This window comes from Scomber scombrus, chromosome 10 (genome assembly GCF_963691925.1).
Source record: "Scomber scombrus chromosome 10, fScoSco1.1, whole genome shotgun sequence".
NCBI lineage: Eukaryota > Metazoa > Chordata > Actinopteri > Scombriformes > Scombridae > Scomber > Scomber scombrus.
In genome coordinates, this window is record NC_084979.1 from 546558 (window position 1) to 566841 (window position 20284).

The 20284-nt window shown below is 39.3% G+C and overlaps 1 protein-coding gene across 1 annotated transcript; it reads left to right on the top strand.

Moving 5' to 3' along the window:
- The first annotated feature begins 1113 nt into the window (after positions 1-1113).
- Positions 1114-16194, top strand: LOC133988307 (polyhomeotic-like protein 2). Its single transcript, XM_062427919.1, has 7 exons — positions 1114-1217; positions 2800-2962; positions 5228-5303; positions 5698-5809; positions 6227-6353; positions 7192-7417; positions 15966-16194. Exons 2-7 carry the CDS (start codon positions 2825-2827, stop codon positions 16118-16120), a joined length of 834 nt encoding a protein of 277 aa, XP_062283903.1. The 5' UTR covers positions 1114-1217; positions 2800-2824; the 3' UTR covers positions 16121-16194.
- The last annotated feature ends 4090 nt before the right edge of the window (positions 16195-20284 follow it).

Here is a 20284-nt window from a genome sequence, read left to right on the forward strand (position 1 = left end):
TTTGTATAGCGCCAAATCACAACAAAGTCATCTCAAGGCACTTTCCACATAGAGCAGGTCTAAACTGTACTCTTAAGCTTTCATTTTAAAGAGACCCAACATTCTCTGTGTCTATAGGCCTATCATTAAATTCGACAACAGTATACCAAGTGTGTTTTTTTTTGCCAGTTCAAAGCAGTAACAAAGTGGCATTCATCGTATATTAGTATGTCACAGTGTTCTCTATTGCACTGGCCAAATGGTTTATCTGAAGCTGAGTTGAACCTATTAGGGGTTTGTATCTGTGGAGCCTATTAAAGCTCCTCCTATGCTCCGGGATGCTTGCGATCAGCCAATCAGAACAGGAGGTTGTGTCCACAACCCTGCAGCTACCGGACTGCTGGAGAGTCCGTATGTCTCCTACATCCCATCCACCACTAGGCCTATTACACCGGTGTAAAGCTGATCAGTGTTAGCCACTATATGAGGACACTGAATAAAGACGTGAAACTGAGCGCGAAGGACCAGTGTGAGGTTCTTTATTCCGGTACATAAATTCCAGAGCTTTTAACCGAATCTCGAAGTCTCTCGGCGGAGAGAGGATGTAATTAATTTCAGAGAAACAGAAAAAGCTCTTTAAAAAAACTCAATGTCCACATATTAACATTTTTCCCGACATCACGTTCATCGAAGCCACTGGGCAGATTCCACCCACTTGCTGTTTGAAACTTCTGGAAAACATTGACATAAACCTGTTGTTGGTTTTGTTTAAACTTCACGCTGGTTAACCACACATTTTTTTTTTTTTAACTATTTGAATGCTAAGATTTTAACATTAAAGCAATGCAGCAAACACAGAGAATCAGCTGGTTTCATCTTCCTCTCTTCAACTATCAGTACTTTGCGAGGCTTTAATTGTGAAGGTTATTACAGGAAGTCTTGTGGCTTGGCCATTAGGTACACACACTAGGAGGATCGTAGTATTTGCGGCTCGTATGAAGAAAAGGCCGAAACATAGTTCTGATATGAACCAGCTAAATGTGCGTGTGCTCGTGTAACGGGGGTATAATATATGTCAGAGTTAGGCGGTGAAGTGGCTCCTCGCCGTTTTGGCGGAAGGACTGTAAGTAAATGAAAGCGTTGTTTGGAGCCGTTGAACAAAGAGCTTTTCCCCTCTATTGTTAACCAGCGGAGCGCCTGTTTTCTAACTGATCCAAAGGTGGTTTCGGACTGTAAAAGTAAGCTAACTCCTCTGAACTTTTCCTGACTTTAAACAGGGGGAATGGAAACATGGGCTTTAATGCTGTGTACTTTAATTCATTCATAGGCAGGAAACTAATCCCTGTAACCAGTGTGAAAGCTAAACAGTTTAGATACACGGCTAGCTATAAGTCTATACAACATTCCTATTGGAAGAAAACTCGGGTATTGAATAGCTTTTGTGTCCGTGCCCTTCATATACAGTTTCATTTGTGCAATTTAAACGGAAAGAAGGAAACTGGAGGTATGAATGTATCTGTCTTCTTAATATTTCTATAAGTTAAAATTCCTTAAACCAGCCAACTAGCCAATACGCTATTTTTGCTAACCGCCATATGTATGGAAGTTACTACAATCAGTTGCTGAATACTGACAGTTTAATATGAAGCCAGTGGGTTTCAACAACAACACCAGAAACCTCTACGTTAAACAACAGACTGCCCTAGTGTGGAGTTCAGACTGCCTTCTGGAACTCTCCGTCTCTTATGGCAGCAAAACATAAGTAATACAATATGACCCAAAACGGCTTCTGAGATTAAGAGCCACTTTTAACACTGGTTCCTATTAAAATCCTTTTTAGAGAAGAACCCCTCTGCTCGCAAACGTGACACCACACCCCTGTCAATAACTAAGAGGACAAACATTTACAGAAGTATACATTTAATCAGAAAAATACTGGTATAGTGGATTATATTTATGCCAAATTCAAATTGAAGAATACTACAATCCATAATTGCAATATAGTCCACTGCTGTGTAAGGTGTGTCCTTAATCATACACTCACACACAACTAATGATTCAACAAAATTCACTTGTCAAAAGCATAACAGTGCCACTGGATCCCCTCACTGTAGGGGTCAAGAATTCAATCAATCAATCAATCAATCAATCAATCAATCTTTATTTGTATAGCGCTAAATCACAACAAAGTCATCTCAAGGCACTTTACACATAGAGCAGGTTCTAAACCGTACTCTTCAGGTTTTAATTTTAAAGAGACCCAACATTCCCACATGAGCAGCACTTAGCGACAGTGGCAAGAAAAAACTCCCTTTTAACAGGAAGAAACCTCAGAACCAGGCTCAAAGTGGGAAACATCTGCCTCGACCGGTTGGGGTAGAGAGGAGAGAGAGGAAGGATAGGAGAGAGAAGCACATTGAAAATAAACATTGAAGCTAGAAGGTCCGGGACTGGAATCTGTCATCCGGACGTCTACAGGCCCAGATTACCTGTGAGACGAGAAAGCACAGACAACTCTGGGGAAGAAGTTTAGGTTATTGAATGCATTAATAGTACATGAATGTTAATGGGTATAGATGGATGGATAGAGAGAGAGAGAGAGGGAGGAGGAGATACCTCTGTTATTTGTATGTCAAGCTAAATGTTAGTAATACTGTGTGCTTTTGCCACAACAATGAGCAGCATTAAACTGTCACATTCCAAGGATTTGAGCATTGCCTTCTTCGTGTATTTGTATTTGTGTATTTGAACAGCAGTAATTGGGGTTCAGGTCCATGTGGCCAGCATATGTTGAGCTTACCATGCTATCTGTGTTGACAGGTGAGGGGCGGCCTGTTCTCCAGCCATGACCTCTGGGAATGGGAACACTGACAGCAGCAAACAGAATGGAGAGAACAAACCAGCCCAGGCCCTAGTCGGGTCCCACGTCCTCACCCATCTAATAGAGGGCTTTGTTATCCAGGAGGGTGCTGAGCCTTTCCCTGTGAGTGCTGGAGCTCTGTGTGTGTCTGTCTGTGAAGTCACTAATACACACACACAGAATATGATTATTATATGGCAGTAACAGTAATGAAAAGAAACAACTCTTGTAATTTTAACTTTTGACAAGTAATGCTTGTCCATGAGCCTAGACTTCTTGTGTCTAACCTGTCTGATTGGCTGACGGCTTGAGATTCTTGTGTCTTTCGACTCCTTCTGATAACACCCTATTCCCAGATCTAAACCAGTGGTTATGAACCTGGGGGTTTGTGAGAAAAAATAAAATAACATATTTTAGACTAGAAAACAGTTTTTTATATTCTACAGTGATATACTTTGTCTTGGCAAAGGTTTTATTCAGCGTGTGAGAGCCAAAGTGTGCCTGGGTCAATGAGGGTTTTTTTGTGTCCATGTGGTTTAGTCATATTTAAAGGGGTTAAAATGTCATTTCAAATGACATAAAACTGACATAGATACAAAATGTACACTTTAAGAAACCTGATGCTGTTTTTGAGGTATTTTTGAATTGCTCATCTTGCAGACCATTATTTGTCACTGACCCACCTGCAGTTTAATTTTGATTGGACATATACATGGCAGTGTGTCACAGAGAGGACAGACACAATCTTCATTATAACAGGAAAATGTACTGATGTAAACAGAACAGGTTTAAAGTAATATGAAAATAGTTCTTAAACTGAGGCTAATATGTATATTTGAACTATTTTGACATTTTGTCAAACTGATAAAGGATGATGATGATGATGATGATGATAATAATAATAATAATAATAATAATAACATAGTCTGATGTTAACGGTTAGATATTGGTTTGATTAATGGTTTACAGCTTACTTATGTGTGTTTGATTGCTGATTGTGGCTAATCAGACTAAATATCAGTTTATTCTACTCAGTTCCTCATGCAGCGAATGTCTTTCCTAATTAAACATGATGTTCTTAATGGTGCTTTCAGTGACTCCTGTTGAAACTTTAAAGTTCAGCATTGTTTTTTACACATGCTCCAGGCCAGCTGGAGGAATTAAACCTGTGACTTTTTTCCTCTGTATTATTATCCAGGCTACTGCATGCAGTTTGCTGGGTTGCCAAACAGAAATTCTCCAGCATCCAGCAGCTGAAAGTACTGTGCCCATATAGTTAATGGTTGAAGGTGCTTTCTGTGGGCAGCTGTATAAACTAAGTAGCTGTTTTAATGTTGTAAAAATACCTAATTTTCCCACATATCCTAGAAAACCTGGATATTTAATTTAATAGTGTTTTTTCAAGTACAGGACAATACCTTTTTGACATGTGATAGTCTTAGCTGATATGATCTACTAAATGTTGCAATGCAATATACTATTTGTTTTTGATTTATTCATTATATTGGTTTTAAAAAGTTCAAACAATCAGCATGTAGTGTCTGTTGTTTCCCTTCATAGTTGTTAAGTTATAGCTACATTTATTAATAATTTAACATTTTCTTTTTGGCTGGTTTTTCAGATCAAACCACAACATTGGGTGTCAGAACTAAGTCTTCTCAAATTCTTCTAGTGTATAGTAGATATAATCCAGTGCCTTGGTGACGAACCTGGGAAGTAACCGCCACACACACAACAAAATTCAAGTCTTCTATGTTTCAACGTTACAGTGTTTTTACTGGAAAAGTTCCTCTTTTTGTTACTATACTTCCACCACAGCTCAACAGGGAAACACTAAGAGGGAATTTGATGCTAAAAAAACTGTAAATGTGTGAAGAATCATATCAGTTATTTTTAATTGACTGTGTGGACACACTGTGGATTTAGTCCTCCATCACTTCCATTGAAAACACATTTGAAGATCTTTTTTATAGTCAGTATGAACAGAAGGAATGATTACAGAGAGGAAACCTCTTTACTGTTCATATGAACAACTGACTGCTGTTATAAGACAGACATGAAACATTAAATAAGTTGAGATGAACATCTTGACCACATGGAGTTGACATGAAAAATGTTCCATCTAGAGAAGTTGCGGTAGAAACAAACTAACAAAACGAAAAGAATTTTGTGATCATATTAAAAACAATATACGGTAACTGTCAAAATCCACCACCTCACTCCCACCCCTTTATTAATGCCATTCTGACATTCTCTACTGCCATCTATTGACTAAAGGTAACATTTCTTTAAAAAAATAGCATATTTGTACTTTGTGTTCTCAAGTGAGTTCCAGTCTCTTGCAGCGGTTTCACCTGCTGTAATGACATGTACTTTTTCTGTCTGCAGGTGGAACGTCCATCTTTCTCAATTGAGAGCCTCAGGAGACACACTGACTCAAAGATGGATGGTCTCTCACCAAAGGGTAAAGTGTTACTTAGTTACTCTAAGTGCAAAAAAAGCTTCTTGAGTAAAAAGCCAAGAAGAATAATTTATCCATGTAGTCAGTGCAAAACATGTGTGATTTGTGTCACAACAAAATAAATGATAGAACATAGTATGAAATGTATATCATCATATCACATAGTCCTACATAGAGGATTAAACAAATCAGGAAATATTTACATTTGAGAAGTTACAATCAGAGAATTAATTTGACAATTCATTTCAATCAATCAATCAATCAATCAACTAATCTTTGTAACTCTAATTGTGCACAATGTCTTCCAAAACTTAGTCCTATTCCTACATAGATGTTGGCAGCAGTAGCTGTGGTGTTTGATGGTGGTTGACTGTGGGTTATGTGTGTGTTCCCTCAGAGTTAAAGGCCCAGCAGGAGCCCATGCTGACCTGTGAACTATGTGGCAGAGTGGACTTTGCCTACATCTTCAAAAGATCAAAGAGGTTCTGTTCTACAGTGTGTGCCAAACGGTAAGAAAATGATGGTCTGCTCATTTACTTTATATTTCCTGTGAAATAAAAAAATCTCTGTCATCTCTCCTTGAAAAAATGCTATATCAGCACAAAAATACATATTTGGGAATATGTGTAGAAGCTGTGTGGCAGTGTTAGTATCCTTGTGTGGAGGATGGTAGATCCCTGTCAGCCCACCTGTCTATGTGATGGAGAGTCATGGAGTATTGAATAAGGCACCGCTTTCAACACCTTCTCATGTAAGAATAAGAACAAGTGAGTCCTTTAAAGTCCACACAAGACATACCAAATCTATGGTTTGGTGTATAATGTACAATACAGGGAACAATAATGAAAATAAACCAGGTAAGATTCATTATGAGGCTGTGCTCTTTAAGTCTAAGTTTCCGCTAACCTTGTTAACTGTTTTTGCAGCTACAATGTGGGATGCACTAAGAGAATGGGTCTCTTCCCAAACCGCAAAACCACCTTAGAGAACATGAAGAAACAAAGAGCACTGAACAGAAACCACAAAAACTCCCATTTAGAGTCTAAAAGAAAGGTGAGATTGCATTCAACTTGTGATTTTTCATTTCTAATGTTGTGCAAGGTTTCCAGATGTGAAGGATAACTGCCCTCTCTTATAAACCAGACCAACCTTGGTAACAATCTATTTTACAGATCCATTCATTTTAGAGAGTACGGTCTAGACCCGCTCTATGTGAAAAGTGCCTTGAGATGATTTTTGTTGTGATTTGGTGCTGTACAAATAAAGTTTGATTGATTTATTATTGACTTATAAGAATAACTTTCAGTTATTTAATGGTTAATTTCCTGGACAGTTAACAGAAAGGGTGGTGCAATTTAGTACAAATTATAAGAAAAGCTGAAAAAGTTGCCAAAAAATAGCTTTTCTTGCTGAGTACCGACTCATATTTGGGTTCACAACGTAGTTGTTATTTAAACACTTATTAAGTTAGTTTTCTGTGTATAAATGGTCTTCTCTGACTATCTATACTAGGTACAATTATTAGCAAAATTATATTCTGTTTTAAAAGATTTTGCTATAAGACATAGGAACTAGGCTGCAGCCTATAGCACCTCACGCCTCGCCCACCACCTCACAGTGTGCCCCCTTTGGCTCATGGCTCTTCTGCTCTTGTCACCGTTGTTGAGTTTGGTTCAGCCAGCCAGATATGTGTAAAGGTTTTCATGACTTTCATTATTTCATTATCATTTGCTTCCTTCTCATGGAAGCACATGATCAAATCTCTTCTTGAACACGGTTTAATGGGGTTTTTTCCTTTTATGCAGCTACCATGCACCATCTTATAGTTAATATGTAAAGCATGTGTATTGTATGGAAACTTCCCTGACTCAAACCTGCTCCCTCTGTGCAGACGCCTGCTGCTGTTGCTCTGTTCTCTGGTCACTCGGTCTATCCTGCACAAGGAGGGTCCAGTCAGTGTTCAGACCTGTCCAGCTACAAGAGACCCACATCCCCTCTGTTGGCTGGTCAGCGGGTACCTGTGGTGCATGGCTCTGAGCTGCCCCACAGCTTCCTGCCCAGTGACCCCGGCCAGTGGAACGTGGAGGACGTCTACGTGTTCATCTGCTCTCTGCCAGGTGGGCCCTGCCACAACTCTCACTGTACTACATCTGTTTACAGTATTTTCACTGCACCTTTGCCTTTGATAGTGACAGTGTAGAGGTGACAAGAAATGATAGAAGAGAGAGGAGAGATGCAATACAACAGAGGTCCTGAGCCGGACTCAGGACCTCAGCCTGGGACACTGCAACACTGCTATTACATGTTCATTTTAGAGCTGCAACAATGAATCAATTATGTTTCCAGTCCCCCAAATGTGATGATTTGCTTGGTTGTGTGTGTTTTTGTTTGTTTTTTTAGCTCCATGACAGTAAATTCCATCTTAACAGACATCACTGTGGCCTCTGAAAATTGTGAATGTTAATTTTATTCACAATTTTTTCAAATTTTAACATTTCATGGACTAAATGATTAATTGATGATTCATGAAAATTATCTTCAGATCATGTGATTATGATAGGAAGCATTACATGCATCCGTAGTTCATTGTCTTATACTCTGCAAACATTAAAAGCCCTGAAAACATATTTTCTAAGTCAGCTTCTCACTATAAGTGATAAACACACAATTAATTATGCAGCCCATACGTCAATGGAGAATCAAATTTAAAAGGGTTAAAATGTGAAAATAAATGCATCATAAAAACTTGAACCAAAAATATTACACTTGCTTAAAGCCCTCAAATTCTCAATAAAACAACACATCGACTAGTTTTGCATAATCTTACATTATCACTCTCTCATATTAATTAAAGGTTAAAAGTTGTTCAAAATAGTAAATATAATATAGGGAATCATGTCAGTTGAACCACATGAAGTGACTCGTAGTGTAAACACCATTTAAAAAGACATTTTGTTAACGTGTTAAATTTAAAGATGAAATGATTGTGGTTATAAAATGTTTATTGTTTTCCCCTGCACAGAATTTACAGTTGAAGAAATGAGTTCATTTGTTAAATGATTGTTTCTTGACTGGATTTAAAATATAATATCCTAATCATTTCTTGTTGTCAGAAAAAAACAAGTTCACTGAACCTTGTTGACTATCATATTTGATTTTCAGTTTCCATTTCTTCAACAAACAATGATGTTTGACTGTAGAAGGAACATGGTCAGACACTGTATCAGACTGATTATGTACAGGAAAATAAATATGAACTAAAATGTCAAATAAATGTAATCCACTTTGACAATGCAACAAAATGTTTTTTAGTACATTTTACATCATTGGGCCCAACTTATGTAGAAACATTTGTTTTTAGGATATGTCTGCTTAATATTGACTAAACACATTTCTTTTTTCATTTGATGTTTTAACATGAAGTCATTCTTTTTATACGTTTAAATACACTGTAGGTGGATCAAATATTTAATATTTATCATTCTTTGTGGTTACAACATGGGATACTTTCAGGAGCACTCAGTCTTACTTTTGGTAAAAACAAATGTTGCAAATGTCATTTCAAATGACATCAAACCAACAAGAACACTATATAGATATTAATAAAACTGATTCTGCTTAGACATTTTTGAATTTTTCATTTTATTTGTCACTGAGCCACATACAGAAGCATGTCAATGTATCAAGTTAAATGTTGTGGATTTGTAATACCAGAAGCACTCTGTTCTTGGCTTGTAAGCTACAGTTAACATAACCATGTTCTCTTCTTTTTCTTTAATGAACAATGAATTGACAAAAACAAGACAGGATACCAAGGTCTTTGGCATGTGTTTGAGTACCTACATTTAGATAAAGAAAATTAAATGACAGGATAGAACAGCCATTACTTGTATAGTTTTACACATTATGAAGGCATTTTAGGGATTTACAGTACCACTGGAATTCATTCTGAAAAGGGTAAAAGGGGCTGGGGTTTTCATGGCTTTATAATAATAATAATGATAATAATAATTAAAACTGCAAGCAGTGTCGAAGGGCCCTCGCACCCCCCCGTTTTCCCCCCAACTGTAACGCCGTACGTGCACGCCGGTGCGTGCGGCAGTCGCAGGGCTGTCAAAACTGGCATGTAGATGTCTTTGCTCCTGTGCCTTTAATTGAACATTGTGTGCAGCGGTTAATGTCTCCACTAGATGGCACACTAAGACCACAAATGAGTCTGGGTGACTTCTCAGCACAAAGGAATGTGGGTGAAGGGCCAAAAAAGCGTCAAGATTGAGCATTTTTTCCTGGATGGCCGACTTCCTGTTGGACTTAGGCTATGGGTCCAAGAGGCTTTTTAGTGCGTCTGGACATGATACATGTGTTTACCGAATTTCGTTTGTCTACGTCAATCTGAGTCGAGGGGCTTGATTTTTTAAATTTTCCAGGGGGCGCTATTAATCAATTTTTGCGTCGGCCATTTCCCCGCTCCTTAAAATATCAAAGTTTTCTCCGGATCGGACATGATTGCAAGTTTTGGTGAGTTTTGGGGCATGTTTAGGCTGTCAAAAAGGCGTACAACTATAATAATAATAAAAATGATCCAGATTGAACATTTTAGCCTTGATGGCCGACTTCCTGTTGGACTTAGGGTATGGGTCCAAGAGGCTTTATTGTGCGTCTGGACATAATACATAGGCCTTGTGGATTTCATTTTTCTATGTCAATGTGGAAGGCGGGGCTTAAACTTTGAAATATTCCAGGGGGCGCTGTGGAGTCATCTTCGCACTTAAAAATCCCAAACTTTGTCAGTAGTCAATATGTGTGACTGTTGACGTATGTGTACAATTTGGTGAGTGTAGGAGTTTGGAAAAATGTACAAAATGGATAAAGGCATTAGGGGGCGCTATTGAGCTGTTGTGCCACGCCCAGGGGCAGTTATGGTCTCAAATTAAAGTACTCCTGAGTGTGAACCTATGTGGGCAATTTGGTGATTCTGTGAAGACGGGAAAGTCCTTTAAACGCTGTTGGAAAAATGGTAAATTGACGCAGGAAATGCAAAATAACTCACTTCCTGTTTGAGTGAAAAATTTGAAAAAATTAATTTGGGGGTTTACCCATAAGTGCTATGAGTCCTGTAAATTTCACGAAGATCAGACAACGTTTTTGGTCACATGACCTGCTGTTAGGGGGCGCTATGGAGACCTCTTGCCACACCCACCCCCAATGATGTTGAAATTGAAACGGCGTTACCAGGTGTGACATTTTACGCAGTGCATGTATTAACATCCGACAATGTATGGAAGAGTTATAAGGAGTTGTTTGTTTATACAAACAAACAACAGCCACGCCCACCTGGTATAACGTAGGAAAAATCTGTCATCAAGTTTACATAATCAAGGCCTGAGGATGATATAGTTCCAATCTGAAGTCTGTGGAGTCAAAACTGCAGGAGGAGTGCGTTAAAGTACGAGGCCTGGAAAAATGCACCTGTGGCGGAAAAAATGCACCTGTGATCCAAGATGGCCGACTTCCTGTTGGACTTAGGGTATGGGTCCAAGAGGCTTTTTTGTGCGTCTGGTCATGATATATATGAATCCTAAATTTCGTTCATGTACGTGCATGTAGAAGGCGGGGCTTCAACTTTTAATGTTCTAGGGGGCGCTGTAGAGTCATTTTGGCACTTAAAAGGTTGCGGTTATACCAAAAAATAATATTCATGAGTCTTGACAAGTGTGTCCAATTTGGTGAGTTTTAGAGCTTGTAAGTACATGCTAAGTGGGAAAAGGCATTAGGGGGCGCTACTGAGCTGTTGGGGCAAAATATTGGGCAAATGTGGTATCAGATGAAAGAGCTCATGATTTGAAACCTACGTGGCAGGTTTCATGATTCTGTGAACATCATAAAGTCCTCAAAGCGGTGTTCGAAAAATTAAAATCGGTGCACGCCACGCCGCGTGCACAACTTCCTGTTTGGTAAAAAAATTCAACAAAATTAATTTCCCAATGATCCGATGAGAGCTGTAACATATTTAAATTTAATGGCGATCCGAGAGGATTTGTGGTCACATGACCCGACGTTAGGGGGCGCTAGCGAGTCCCCTTACCACGCTTGCGTCCAATCACATTGAATTAAATAAATTTTCACCAGCTGCGACGTGTGTGCAGAATTTCATGAGTTTTCATGTATGTTCAGGCCACCAAAAATGCGATTCATTACACGGCATAAGAGCGTGCTTAATAATAATAATAAGAATCCTGGCAAAAGCAATAGGTCCCTCACTGACTTGTCAGTGCTCGGGCCCTAATAAATGTTATTTGTATTGCACTTTACATTTCAGCAATCTCAAAGTGCTACAGAGCAGAAAAAATAAAATAAAATTAAAACTGCAAGCAGTGTCGAAGGGCCCTCGCACATCCACGCACGTCGGACTGTGGCACAGTCGGAGGGCGCGCAGGTAGAGGTCTTCATACGCAGGAACGTCAGTGCTTGTCGCAGTCGCAGGGCATTGACAGCAGCCATGTAAAGGTCTTTGCTCCTGCTGCTCCAATGGAACATTGTGTGATGGGGTTAATGTCTCCACTAGATGGCAGACCAAGAGCAGAAATGAAACGGGATAAGGTATTCATATAATGGTTAAACTTTGAAATCTTCCAGGGGGCGCTGTGGAGTCATTTTCTCACTTAAAAATCCCAAACTTTGTCAGTAGGCAATATGTGTGACTGTTGACGTATGTGTACAATTTGGTGATTCTGTGAAGACCGGAAAGTCCTCTAAAGGCAGAGGGAAAAACGGAAAAGTGACGCAGGAAATGCACAATAACTCACTTCCTGTTAGAGCGACAATTTTGAAAAAAATAATTTGGGCGTTTACCCATGAGTGCTATGAGTCCTGTAAATTTCACTAAGATCAGACAAAGTCTTTGGTCACATGACCTGCTGTTAGGGGGCGCTATGGAGACCCCTTGCCACCCCCACCCCCAATGATGTTGAAATTGAAACGGCGTCACCAAGTGTGACATTTCACGTGATGCATGTATAAACATCCGACAATGTATTGAGGAGTTATAAGGAGTTGTTTGTTTATACAAACAAACGACTGCCACGCCCACCTGGTATAACGTAGGTAAAATCTGTTGTCAAGTTTACATCATCAAGGTCTGAGGATGATACAGTTCGAATCTGAAGTCTGTGGAGTCAAAACTGCAGGAGGAGTTCGTTAAAGTGCGAGACCTGGAAATGGGGAAAATGGCGGAAAAAATGCACCTGTGATCCAAGATGGCCGACTTCCTGTTGGACTTAGGGTATGGGTCCAGGAGGCTTTTTTGTGCGTCTGGTCATGATATATATGAATCCTAAATTTCGTTCATGTATGTGCATGTAGAAGGCGGGGCTTCAACTTTTAATTTTCTAGGGGGCGCTGTAGAGTCATTTTGGCACTTAAAAGGTTGCGGTTATACCAAAAAATAATATTTGTGAGTCTTGACGAGTGTGTCCAATTTGGTGAGTTTTAGAGCTTGTCAGTACATCCTAAGTGGGAAAAGGCATTAGGGGGCGCTACTGAGCTATTGGGGCAAAATATTGGGCAAATGTGGTATCAGATGAAAGAGCTCATGATTTGAAACCTACGTGGCAGGTTTCATGATTCTGTGTACATCATAAAGTCCTCAAAGCGGTGTTCGAAAAAATGAAAATCGGTGCACGCCACGCCGCGTGGACGACTTCCTGTTTGGTAAAAAAATTCCACAAAATTAATTTCCCAATGATCCGATGTGAGCTGTAACATATTTAAATTTCATGCCGATCCGAGAGGATTTGTGGTCACATGACCCGACGTTAGGGGGCGCTAGCGAGTCCCCTTACCACGCTTGCGTCCAATCACGTTAAATTAAATAAATTTTCACCAGCTGCGACGTGTGTGCAGAATTTCATGAGTTTTCATGCATGTTCAAGCCGCCAAAAATGCGCTCAAAGTGGCGGCATAAGAACGTGAAAAATAATAATAATAGGAATAATAATTAAAACTGCAAGCAGTGTCGAAGGGCCCTCGCACATCCACGCACGTCGGACTGTGGCGCAGTCGGAGGGCGCGCAGGTAGAGGTCTTCATACGCAGGAACGTCAGTGCTTGTCGCAGTTGCAGGGCATTGACAGCAGCCATGTAAAGGTCTTTGCTCCTGCTGCTCCAATGGAACATTGTGTGATGGGGTTAATGTCTCCACTAGATGGCAGACCAAGAGCAGAAATGAAACGGGATAAGGTATTCATATAATGGTTAAACTTTGAAATCTTCCAGGGGGCGCTGTGGAGTCATTTTCTCACTTAAAAATCCCAAACTTTGTCAGTAGGCAATATGTGTGACTGTTGACGTATGTGTACAATTTGGTGATTCTGTGAAGACCGGAAAGTCCTCTAAAGGCAGAGGGAAAAACGGAAAAGTGACGCAGGAAATGCACAATAACTCACTTCCTGTTAGAGCGACAATTTTGAAAAAAATAATTTGGGCGTTTACCCATGAGTGCTATGAGTCCTGTAAATTTCACTAAGATCAGACAAAGTCTTTGGTCACATGACCTGCTGTTAGGGGGCGCTATGGAGACCCCTTGCCACCCCCACCCCCAATGATGTTGAAATTGAAACGGCGTCACCAAGTGTGACATTTCACGTGATGCATGTATAAACATCCGACAATGTATTGAGGAGTTATAAGGAGTTGTTTGTTTATACAAACAAACGACTGCCACGCCCACCTGGTATAACGTAGGTAAAATCTGTTGTCAAGTTTACATCATCAAGGTCTGAGGATGATACAGTTCGAATCTGAAGTCTGTGGAGTCAAAACTGCAGGAGGAGTTCGTTAAAGTGCGAGACCTGGAAATGGGGAAAATGGCGGAAAAAATGCACCTGTGATCCAAGATGGCCGACTTCCTGTTGGACTTAGGGTATGGGTCCAGGAGGCTTTTTTGTGCGTCTGGTCATGATATATATGAATCCTAAATTTCGTTCATGTATGTGCATGTAGAAGGCGGGGCTTCAACTTTTAATTTTCTAGGGGGCGCTGTAGAGTCATTTTGGCACTTAAAAGGTTGCGGTTATACCAAAAAATAATATTAGTGAGTCTTGACGAGTGTGTCCAATTTGGTGAGTTTTAGAGCTTGTCAGTACATCCTAAGTGGGAAAAGGCATTAGGGGGCGCTACTGAGCTGTTGGGGCAAAATATTGGGCAAATGTGGTATCAGATGAAAGAGCTCATGATTTGAAACCTACGTGGCAGGTTTCATGATTCTGTGAACATCATAAAGTCCTCAAAGCGCTGTTAGAAAAAATGAAAATCGGTGCACGCCACGCCGCGTGGACGATTTCCTGTTTGGTAAAAAAATTCCACAAAATTAATTTCTCAATGATCCGATGTGAGCTGTAACATATTTAAATTTCATGCCGATCCGAGAGGATTTGTGGTCACATGACCCGACGTTAGGGGGCGCTAGCGAGTCCCCTTACCACGCTTGCGTCCAATCACGTTAAATTAAATAAATTTTCACCAGCTGTGACGTGTGTGCAGAATTTCATGAGTTTTCATGCATGTTCAAGCCGCCAAAAATGCGCTCAAAGTGGCGGCATAAGAACGTGAAAAATAATAATAATAGGAATAATAATAATAATTCCGGCAAAAGCAATAGGTCCCTCACTGACTTGTCAGTGCTCGGGCCCTAATAATAATTCCGGCAAAAGCAATAGGTCCCTCACTGACTTGTCAGTGCTCGGGCCCTAAAAAAGGTTAGAAGGAGAACCTATAAAAGACATTTAGCAAAATGCTTTTGTAAAAAGATAGGTTTTTAGGTCTGGTTTAAAAACATGTGCAGTGTGTGGGGCCCTCAGGTGGTCAGGCAGGGCGTTCCACAGCCTCGGAGCTACAGAGGAAAAGGACCGATCACCCATGCTCATATATTTATGTATATAATAATTTGACATTATGAGAATTGTGTTAATAAGCAGATTATTCAGTTTCTTGTTCTTTTCCCTTTCACACAATACATGGACCTGTAATATAAATTCATACACTATGTCATGTATTCAATTGAGATGAATTCCTATCAGAAATGAAGGATCATGTAAAAATTCCATAGCTGCACCGTTAAGTCAATGAATGGGTTAGGAGACCGTTTTGTAATTCTCTGATTCGAGCTTCTCAGTTTCTTTAGTCTTCTATAACAGTAAGCTGGATCTTTGGGTTGTGGACTGTTGGGTTGAAACAAGACTTTTGAGGATGTCATCTTGGGATTTAGGAAACAGTGGTCAACATTTTCACCATTTTCTAACATTATATGGACCAAACAACTGATCAATTAATAGAGAAAATAATTGACAGATTAATAAATCACAATAATTGTTAGTTGCAGCCCCCCCCTGATACTTTGGCAGGATCCAGCACAGGTTTATTACATTGTGTGTTGCCAGCTCAGCTGTCAGAGGGGGAGAGGCTAAAGGAGTGTTTCTGATGGATGCCTTTTTGATTCCTTTCAGTAATAAAAGTGACAGAGAAAGAGAAGGGAAACAGCTATGAAGCAGGAGATTATACAAATACCAACAATGTATTAACAAAATGTGGTGCCAAATTCATCATGTTGATCATTGTAATATATGAGGCCATAGGAGATCCTCACTGTTGACTGTGTGTGTGGCTGCAGGTTGTCTGGAGATCGCTGAGGAGTTTCGCTCTCAGGAGATAGATGGACAGGCCCTGCTGCTGCTGAAGGAGGACCATCTCATGGGAACCATGAACATCAAACTCGGCCCTGCACTCAAGATCTTTGCCCAGATTAGCATGCTCAAAGACTCGTAGCCCAGCTCACTCCTCACACACACACACACACACACACACACACACTCACACTCACACTCACACTCACACACACACACACACACACACACACACACACACACACACACACACTCTGGACAAACAGGATGCGCTCAGGATCCCACACACAGGTAACAAGCCAGAATAGTTTGACAGATGTTTTGTCACGGCCTGCTGAACACAAGGACATCAGCTGAGACTGTTACACTGACCTTTCATCATTCTGTTCACTTTGGTACTCTTCAGGAAAGACTTACTCCATAGTTTGATCAGGATGCTGTTAATGTAGGTTTTGTTGGGGGAAGTGTTTTATTGACAACACATTTGTGTGTTCTACATGGGAGGTTTGCTGTCCAACATTTCTGGAAAACATACCTGCTTGATTAGAGGATTAATGTCACCTCTGTGCATCTGATACAGAAGTACAGTTGGTCCTGATACCACCTATAACAATCCTGCTTTGCCAGAACTCTGGACATTTCAGTCACTGAGTGGCTCATGACATTTGTCACAAGGAGAATGTTGAGAACAGGATCTCATTGGATCTTCTAAGCATTTTAAAATGTGGAAATAAATAACATCAGGCAGATGCAACAGAACACCTATCCATCAAAGTCAATACAAATCGTGTGAAATCAAATATGCTAAACAAAGGTGAAGGAAGGAACATAAAGGGAAGCTATACTAATCAGCAGTATTGAAGGAAATATACATCTTGTATATTTTTGTGTGCAGTCTTCAATTGTACATGGTCTGCTGTTATTTAATGTTATAGTCACTTTCCTTGGAGATGTTTCTTGTGGTGTGTTAGTCTGGTTTAGTTTAGTGTAGTTTAGAATTAATCTTAACTTACTAGCTTTTTTCAACAGCATCCCATGGTCATCATTAGCAGTTTGAGTCAATTCAGTTTTTTGTGACTTCAGGTTTATGTGTGTTTCTGTCTGTGAGCAAATATCAGGAGCCACTCAGTGACTGAAATGTTAGAGTTACAGATGTGAAGTCCAAAATGTGTGTTTACACAACGACTGGAAGCAGGAAGCTGTCCTAACTCCATCAACAGCTGACAAGAAAGACATCCAACAACTCAAAAGCTGTCCTATGACATTGACATGGTGTTTTACATTTAATTAGTGCTGCAAACAATTAGACAAGCTTTTTTCCCTAAATGTCAAAGTTATCAGAAAATGCTGCCTTGAGTTGATGGTTGATTGTTACTTTAAAACAATAATATACATTTGAAGAACCATTGCCCTCAGAACAAAGATTGATCATGTTTACTGTGTGTTGGACATGATAGCACTGAGTAGAAACACACTGCCTCAACAAACCTCATGCAGCATAAAACATCATTTCCTGAGACTGAATTTTACTTGTGTGTTTCCGTGTCTCTGTACAAGTGCCACACATGACACACCAACACCTACACAGTGTAGTATGTTGATTCAGTCACGTGTGAATAGTCTGTTGAGGTGTTGCGCTACGTTTTATTAGAAGGTTACTTCATTATGTCAGTTTCATTCACTCAGTGTCAGCTTAGGTGACTTGTAATGTATTGTGATAATAATAGACCACACAGGTACAACTCCTTATACAAAAAAGTGAGTTGAAATGAATGCACAACAGGAGTTGTGTCATACTTACGCTGCAGCATAAATAGAATTGATCAGGTAGAATGTGTGCACACAGAACATAAGTGCCTATGGTGACATGTTGACACAAGTAGAATTCAGACAAGCGAGATAACTGTGGATAGTTTGTCATGTCAATACACTTTTGCCAAAGTAAAGTGAATGTCACTGTTGTCAGTAGAAACTTCAAGCTGAGGTGCCCATTTTTATCCAGTGATGATGGACTGGTTTTTTTTACCACTGATGTTGGAAAAGTTGTATTCAAAAATATATTCTATTTTTTGAAGGAAAAAAAAAAAAAAAGTTCCAAAACTGAGACACCCATTTCACTCTATATACATTCATATCTTTGAGCAGCTGTACTCCAAAATGTTGTTCAGTTTGTGCACTGACCTGGCTGTGATTCACTGGTCAACACAACAAACACTGTTTATAATCTGCTTTACAATCCTGTTTTGTGCAAAGGTGTCATTTGTTTACAGTATGTCATTTTGGAAAGTGCTTTCTTTCGTGGCAGTTGAAATACACAAAGTGATTGGTTCATAGATGAACAAATCTTCACAAGAGATAGAATGCATCCTGGGAAGCATCTGTGTCATGGTTGGTGATGGTTAGTGGTAGACACTGTTTCTGTTACTGGAACATTTTTGTGCTTCAAAGATTTACATTTTAAAAATTTTTTTTTTTTTTAAATAAAACCATTAGATTAATATAGTTAACTACTGAAGATCATTTGTGATCACAACCAACTGTTTTACTGTATTTTTCCATCCTGGAAACCAGAAAGATGAGATTGATGAGAAATGTGAGACTGAACCAAAACAGTAAATTCTGGGGCTTTAAAACCAAAACGCGCTGAAAGAGGCTAAAAAGCTCTATAGAGCAGAGAACTGCAGAGCTGCTGCTAATTCTTTGGGTTTGTTGCAATGCATGACTGTTTTCATATTACACACAGTCTTTTAATCTACTGTTATTATAAAAAATATTCAATAGTGTAGCTTTAAATTGATTATTTTAATTGGTTATAATAACATTTGTAAAGTCTAATAATTACAGTGGTACATCCCAGACTCCATACACTTAATAACATTTCCTCAAATTGTTACTCTAAACCAAAAAATATATTGGAAAAATGGTCAGACTGCATATTTTCAAATGTTTACACAATAATTCAGTGATTTATTCGCCCCAGCTTAAGACAAAGTTGCTGTTTTTTTTCCAATTTTACAGGATCACAAACCATTCAGTACATTTCAATCTGATAATGGCTATTGCCAAGAGCTCAATAAATTAATTTCTTCATTAAGGCACACTCAGTAGTTCACATCAAGTAAAGCAAGCCCAAAAAACCCTTCAATTAAAAAAAAAAAGAAAAAAAGAAAAGCTGACCAGTCAGACATTCCAGAGTTTTGAACACATTATTTGTACTTGTACCTTTGAAAATGTGTTGCATAATCATTTCATCTTTTTCAGTCAGACTAATCACTGTGTTTTCATTCTGAGAGGCAAGGAGAAGAGCTAATATGAATCTACACATAGAATGACTGGTTCTATAGAAATGAACTTGAGTTCAGATTGGGTGTGTGCAGAGTGATCAGTTTACTAAAAGCATTTTTATAGAGTACAATGTGTGTTTTAAAAGGTGCACCAACAAGTATATCTTACAAATACATGTAGAAAATAAGCATGTGTTATATTACGGTTTACAACTTTGAAGCATGTCACACTCCTGCTGCCACCCAAATCTGTGATGTCACAGCAGTTGTTTTCAATGGGCTGCCAAGGGTTAAATACCTGCTGCGTTATCACTTTTTTTCACTAGTTAAACTGCTTTGCCCTCTAGCAGATAACACGTTTAAATATGATGCACTCTTGGCCACACCCTAATAGGGTCTGTCTGTGTAAGTGTGAGCAAATATCAGGAGCCACTCAGTGACTGAAATGTTAGAGTTACAGATGTGAAGTCCAGAATGTGTGTTTACACAACGACTGGAAGCAGGAAGCTGTCCTAACTCCATCAACAGCTGACAAGAAAGACATCCAACAACTCAAAAGCTGTCCTATGACATTGACATGGTGTTTTGCATTTAATTAGTGCTGCAACAATTAGTCAATCAATGATTGGCCTACTATATATTTATTCCAGGTTTCTTTAGTCCTCTTTGACAGTCAACTGAATATGGATTTTGGGTTGTGGACATTTTTATAAACCAAACAACTAAACTGATTAATACAGAAAAATCTTAAGATGTTAATTGATAACAAAAATAATTGAGTTGTAGCCCAAGATTGAGGTCATTTATTGACCTGCAGCCACTAATGAGATCTAGCACACAGTGTCAATGAGACCATCAAAGTGAACAAAAGACAGACTTGTACTTTTTACACAGTAGCTTCCCCCTGTGTCCCATCTTTATGCTAAGCTTGGCCTCACACACAGAGATAAAGCCTGACTTAACTCCTAACTCTGGTAACACACAACACAAGCTTTTTTCCCTAAATGTCAAAGTTATCAGAA

Coding starts and splice junctions, on each gene's coding strand:
- LOC133988307 (XM_062427919.1), top strand. CDS start 2,825: ATGACCTCTGGGAATGGGAACACTGACAGCAGCAAACAGAATGGAGAG. Junction 2,963..5,227: donor AGGGTGCTGAGCCTTTCCCT/GTGAGTGCTGGA, acceptor TTCTGTCTGCAG/GTGGAACGTCCATCTTTCTC. Junction 5,810..6,226: donor TCTACAGTGTGTGCCAAACG/GTAAGAAAATGA, acceptor CTGTTTTTGCAG/CTACAATGTGGGATGCACTA.